Genomic DNA, 6850 nt, shown 5'->3' with positions numbered 1-6850 from the left:
TGTATTATATATTTCGTTTACAGGAAAGTGACTGTTTAGCTTGACTGGAGTAGGCTATGGGCCCATAACTACAGTCCAGAGGTCACACAAACTATTTCACCACAAAACAACACCCCACACAATTCATTTCACCACATTTCCATCAGAACAAAACAGAAAACTCTCTGTTACAGGGGGGTGACTGAATTATCAGCAGAAAACAAGTCACGCAGATAGACTTTATTATTATTTTAGAGTGTGGGGATTCACTTCATAGTCTAAACCAGGGATCATCAACTAGATTCAGCTGCGGGACGATTTTTTTATTGAGCAGGGGCTGGAACATAATTCCTAATACTTTGTAGACTGCAAATGGGCCGCAAGAAGCCCAAACAGATATAATATTTGACTAAAACATAATCATTTCAAACCTTGCTTACGTTTGTATATGATCACGTGTCTCTATTATGCGTGGGAATACTTGGGAACAGATTTACAAAATTAAAATCACTTGCTCAGAAAACTTGGGGGGGAGGAGGGGGGGCAGTTGGGAAACTCTGGCCTGCACTGTCTGCTGCTTTGTCTGTTTCCAGCACATAACAGGTTAAATCGGAATTGACAGCTGGCGGCTGCTGCGCATGCGCTAATCATCCGTCCAGAGGAAACAGCCGGGGAGTAGCTAGCTGCCTACGAACGAGCGAATAACCCGGGTACAGCTGACTTCTCCCGAAACAATTATGACCGTCTCGCCGTTGTCGCTTTCTCTCAGGTATCTGTTTCCCGGTCGCTGAATGGCGCTGGTAACCGTGCGGCGCTCACCGACCCCCAGCACCAGCTCCAGCCCCTGTGTTTCGGTAAGCCATCGTTGTTTCGATCCCCCAACCATTGAATCCCTAGCTCGAAGCTTTGGGTTGATTTCCTCTGTTTTTACTGACTGTCCATAAGTGCCTAGCCTTTGTACTTGTACGCATGCGTAAAATGTATATTCATTTTGGAATACAGTAGAATCTGTCGAGCCCAAAATGTATACATTGTAGCTGTCACTGTTGCGACTAGTTTACCAACCACAGAAGCTTGCGTTTATTCGAGTGTTACATTGTATCACATCGTAGTATTAGTTTCAGGAGGAGAAAATATAGGCTACATTTTGTCTGGTGGGTTTCCTCTGTATAGGCTAGTGACATCGCGATGTAGCCTACACGCCGGACTAAACATCAGCCAGTGACTGTAGTCTACTGTAAAATAGGCATATTTTCTCTAAAATAACTGGCCTCCCCAAATCATCCAATATGCCGATTCATACTAGCCAAGTACCTCAACTCCTCTACGGAGTTAAGCACAGACTAACCCATTCATAGACACTAACTACCTTTAGCGACATTGACCCATTCATAGACACTAACTACCTTTAGCGACATTGACCCATTCATAGACACTAACTACCTTTAGCGACATTGACCCATTCATAGACACTAACTACCTTTAGCGACATTGACCCATTCATAGACACTAACCACCTTTAGCGACCATTGACGATAGTAGCCTATCTTCTGGCCAGGGGTCGGGGAGTTTTGTTAAGAGCCCTGATGCTCGTTCTGAACTTCAAAATGCATTGCTTGCGGTACGGTTTTGGAAACAGTAACGAACTGTATCTTTCAGATAAATAATAGTAATAATAAAGGTGAAATTATTTTACACCTTTTTATAGGGTTAGGGCTCCCGACGAACGGTTCTTTTGCTGACGTTGAGGCAGTTTGGAACTCGGTAGTGAGTGTTGCAACCGAGGACAGCGGTCCCGTTCTGTGAGCTTGTGTGGCCTACCACTTCGTGGCTGAGCCATTGTTGCTCCTAGACGTTTCCACTTCACAATAACAGCACTTACAGTTGACCGGGGCAGCTCTAGCAGGGCAGACATATGACGAACTGACTTGTTGGAAAGGTGGCATCCTATGACGGTGCCATGTTGAAAGTCACTGAGCTCTTCAGTAAGGCCATTCTACTGCCAATGTTTGTCTATGGAGATTGCATGGCTGTGTGCTCGATTTTATACACCTGTCAGCAACGGGTGTGGCTGAAATAGCCGAATCCACTAATTTGAAGGGGTGTCCACATACTTTTGTATATATAGTGTTACTTTTTCAGCCATTTTCCATCTCTAAAAAGTAGTCATAAATGAAGGCTTTGATTTCTGGATAAACTGAGGGAAAAGGGGTCTTTTTAGAAAACATCTACCAGGAAAGTCTTAAAAGGTATCAGAAATACATCAAAACACATATGTTGACGTGAAAACCCCTGCCAACTTATATCAGCACTTAGATTTGGTTTTGGAGAAATTGTTTACCTTCTGTAAGTTTAAGAAATTCCGTTACTTTTCAAACATCTCTCCTCATGAGGAGGGAGGATAATGAAACTTTACAGAAGTAACAAGTAATGGTAGACCTACCATACTGATTTCAATTTTGTTTAGGAATTATTAAGTGATTAAAACTCGTAATTCTGTTACCAATTTGTGAACATATTTACCAAATTGGTAACAGAATTACACAAAATCACTGCAACTGAATTGGCTTCAATGGGAAATCCCAATAGTCACAAACCACAGTTGGGTCACCTGCTGCTGTCCTCCCTTCCGCTGGCATACGGTTATGTTCAGCTCATAACAGTTTTCTTTGTCTTTCTGTTGTCTGGTGGTCAAACCAAGAGTGTTAAAACAGTCTGAATCTGGACAATCGCTCGCTCTCTCTCTCTCTCTGCCTCTCTTTCTCACTCTCTGCCTCTCTCTCTCACTCTCTGCCTCTTTCTCACTCTCTGCCTCTCTCTCTCACTCTCTGCCTCTCTTTCTCTCTCTCTGCCTCTCTTTCTCTCTCTCTCTGCCTCTCTTTCTCTCTCTCTGCCTCTCTTTCTCTCTCTCTCTGCCTCTCTTTCTCTCTCTCTGCCTCTCTCTCTGCCTCTTTCTCTCTCTGCCTCTCTTTCTCTCTCTCTGCCTCTCTCTCCGTCTCTCTCTCTCTCTCTCTCTCTCTCTCTCTCTCTCTCTCTCTCTCACCCCTCTCTCTCTCTCTCTCTCTCTCTCTGCCTCTCTTTCTCTCTCTCTGCCTCTCTCTGCCTCTCTTTCTCTCTCTCTGCCTCTCTTTCTCTCTCTGCCCCTCTCTCTCTCTCTCTCTGCCTCTCTCTCTGCCTCTCTTTCTCTCTCTCTGCCTCTCTCTCCGTCTCTCTCTCTCTCTCTCTCTCACCCCCTCTCTCTCTCTCTCTCTCTGCCTCTCTCTCTCTCTCTCTCTCTCTCTCTCTCTCTCTCTCTCTCTCTCTCTCTCTCTCTCTCTCCAGTTAATTTCACCTCTCCCAGCGCTTACTGACACCTACCCATGAGCCCCTGCTCTTTCCATTTACTGTAAACAGCATCCTCACCCGCTGAGCACCGACCGACACCGGACCTCCATGGACGTTTACATTTGACAGTCCACCCTGGCCTTGATGTTAACGTCCACAGACGGACCGGACTGAACCTATGATAGACGTATGTTTCACAAGTTTGGATAGTACAGTATAATGCAGCACTTATAGTACAGTATACTGTACTGAACTCTACTCTACTCTGCTGTATTGTACTGCACTGTGCTCTGCTGTATTGTACTGCACTGTGCTCTGCTGTATTGTACTGCACTGTGCTCTGCTGTATTGCACTGCACTGTGCTCTGCTGTATTGTACTGTGCTCTGCTGTATTGTACTGCACTGTGCTCTGCTGTGATGTCGAAACTATTGACACGTGAGGAGAATGTCGTTCATATCCATAATGATGCATTTCTGTGTAGTACAGAGCAGGGAACCATGATGTAATTCTGTTACCGTAATTCTGTTACCGTAATTCTGTGACCTGGTGTTTCAAAGTCAAGGTGCAATGTCATAGCTGATATTTAAGAGTTTTTGGATAACATGGTCGCATAAAAACCTGAGGGAGATTTTACCGTAGTTCTGTTACCAAAGTTTGCATCTACACAGATCTTTCACTAAATTTAGTTTTTGTACATTTGGGGAAATTGTTAAAAGTAATTATTGTGCACAGTGTTGTATGACTTGTTAAACTTTGAAATCAATGGTTTTTGTTTGGCATTTTAAGGTGAAGAAACTGAGTCGGCGTAATTCTGTCACCTTGGAATTGCCCATTTTGATTAACGTTTTATTAAAAAGTATGGATGCCACACAACAACAGAGGACAAACATAGGTACACGGTAAGGGTTTAAGACTTACAATTTTTTGAAGGATCGACACAGAGCGACTCGAAGGAGCTGGAAGTTCATAAATAAATAAAAAATAACTCTAGTCTGCGCTCAACTCCGTGGAGGAGTTGAGGTACTTGGCTGACTCATACAGGCCTAAAACACTTTATCAAACCAGTTTTATGCGAGAAGGGTGCAACTGCAGCCCGCAATTCGGGGCGTTCCTGCATGTGGGCGTTCCTGCATGTGGGCGTTCCTGCATGTGGGCGTTCCTGCACCTGCAGGGAACACCCCTCCTTATACTTCTATTGCTCCGTTTGTCACTCCAGTACATAGGCAGCGGCACTCCAGTACAGTAGATGGCGGTAATGCACCATAATGTTGGATGCCAACCACCGATAAACCCCAGAGAAGAAGAAGAGGCAGGGGCGACAGTGGTAGCTAGCTATAGCTAGTACACTCCGGTAGAGTGTCCTTCGCCCCCTGTATTTTTGGGCACTGTTTTCCTGCAGTTCTGTTAACGACAGCGAGGGCAGGTGTTCGGCAGGCGGGAGCGAATGACACTGTGTGCTAGCTTAGCCAGCTAGTCCAAAGGAGGACTCCAGTGCACAGCAGGCAGGAGGCGACACCGTGTGCTGGCTAGCTAACTAGCAAGCTAGCTAGCACATGGTGTTGCCCCTCCCGCATGCTATGTACCAATGAGAACCAAAGGGATGCTCGGGGGGACGGGGTGAAGGACAAACTGGGAATGGTTACATCTGTGAGTTTCGAGAAGTGGAATTGTTTAGATTTTTTGTGTATCCGGCTCCCAGAGGAAGCTGTCACTTCGAGTCACGCAGCTCGGGGCTCAACCTGTGGAGCAGAGCGCAGATAAAAGGGGTGATCAGTGGGATAGCGTTCAATTTTATTTTATATAGCCCTTCTTACATCAGCTAATATCTCGAAGTGCTGTACAGAAACCCAGCCTAAAACCCCAAACAGCTAGTAATGCAGGTGTAGAAGCACGGTGGCTAGGAAAAACTCCCTAGAAAGGCAAAACCTAGGAAGAAACCTAGAGAGGAACCAGGCTATGAGGGGTGGCCAGTCCTCTTCTGGCTGTGCCGGGTGGAGATTATAACAGAACCATGCCAAGATGTTCAAAAATGTTCATAAGTGACAAGCATGGTCAAATAATAATCAGGAATAAATCTCAGTTGGCTTTTCATAGCCGATCATTAGAGTTTAAAACAGCAGGTCTGGGACAGGTAGGGGTTCCATAACCGCAGGCAGAACAGTTTAAACTGGAATAGCAGCAAGGCCAGGCGGACTGGGGACAGCAAGGAGTCACCACGGCCGGTAGTCCCGGCGTATGGTCCTAGGGCTCAGGTCTCTCAGTTGGCTTTTCATAGCCGATCATTTAGAGTTGAAAACAGCAGGTCTGGGACAGGTAGGGGTTTCGTAGCCGCAGGCAGAACAGTTGAAACTGGAATAGCAGCAAGGCCAGGCGGACTGGGGACAGCAAGGTGTCATCATGCCCGGTAGTCCTGACGTATGGTCCTAGGGCTCAGGTTCTCAGAGAGAAAGAGAGAACGAGAGAATTAGAGAGAGCATACTTAAATTCACACAGGACACTGGATAAGACAGGAGAAGTACTCCAGGTATAACCAACTAACCCCAGCCCCCCGACACATAAACTACTGCAGCATAAATACTGGAGGCTGAGACAGGAGCGGTCCGGAGACACTGTGGCCCCATCCGAAGAAACCCCGGACAGGGCCAAACAGGAAGGATATAACCCCACCCACTCCGCCAAAGCACAGCCCCGCACCACTAGAGGGATATCCCCAACCACCAACTTACAATCCTGAGACAAGGCCGAGTATAGCCCACAGAGGTCTCCACCACAGCACAAACCAAGGGGGGCGCCAACCCAGACAGGAAGATCACGTCAGTAACTCAACCCACTCAAGTGACGCACCCCTCCCAGGGACGGCATGAAAGAGCACCAGCAAGCCAGTGACTCAGCCCCTGCAACAGGGTTAGAGGCAGAGAACCCCAGTGGAGAGGGGAACCGGCCTGGCAGAGACAGCAAGGGCTGTTCGTTGCTCCAGCCTTTCCGTTCACCTTCACACTCCTGGGCCAGACTACACTCAATCATATGACCTACTGAAGAGATAAGTCTTCAGTAAAGACTTAAAGGTTGAGACCGAGTCTGCGTCTCTCACATGGGTAGGCAGACTGTTCCATAAAAATGGAGATCTATAGGAGAAAGCCCTGCCTCCCGCTGTTTGCTTAGAAATTCTAGGGACAATTAGGAGGCCTGCGTCTTGTGACCGTAGCGTACGTATTGGTATGTACGGCAGGACCAACTCGGAAAGATAGGTAGGAGCAAGCCCATGTAACGCTTTATAGGTTAACAGTAAAACCTTGAAATCAGCCCTTGCCTTAACAGGAAGCCAGTGTAGGGAAGCTAGCACTGGAGTAATATGATCAAATTTCTTGGTTCTAGTCAGGATTCTAGCAGCCGTATTTAGCACTAACTGAAGTTTATTTAGTGCTTTATCCGGGTAGCCGGAAAATAGAGCATTGCAGTAGTCCAATCTAGAAGTAACAAATGCATGGATCAATTTTTCTGCATCATTTTTGGACAGAAAATTTCTGATTTTTGCAATGTTACGT

General features: G+C 46.4%; 1 protein-coding gene across 1 annotated transcript in view; it reads left to right on the top strand.

The window, feature by feature from the left end:
* The first annotated feature begins 641 nt into the window (after positions 1-641).
* The window catches only part of LOC121579111, a 56797-nt gene continuing 50588 nt past the window's right edge, over positions 642-6850 (top strand). Inside the window, exon 1 of the mRNA XM_041893413.2 lies at positions 642-833. Coding sequence (XP_041749347.2) covers positions 771-833 — 63 coding nt within the window. The 5' untranslated portion in view covers positions 642-770. The remainder of the gene's footprint in view (positions 834-6850) is intronic.

The sequence above is a fragment of the Coregonus clupeaformis genome, chromosome 13 (genome assembly GCF_020615455.1).
Source record: "Coregonus clupeaformis isolate EN_2021a chromosome 13, ASM2061545v1, whole genome shotgun sequence".
In the NCBI taxonomy this organism is placed as follows: Eukaryota; Metazoa; Chordata; class Actinopteri; order Salmoniformes; family Salmonidae; genus Coregonus; species Coregonus clupeaformis.
The sequence above is the reverse complement of the archived record's forward strand: the minus strand, read 5'-3'. Positions and strand labels throughout refer to the sequence as shown.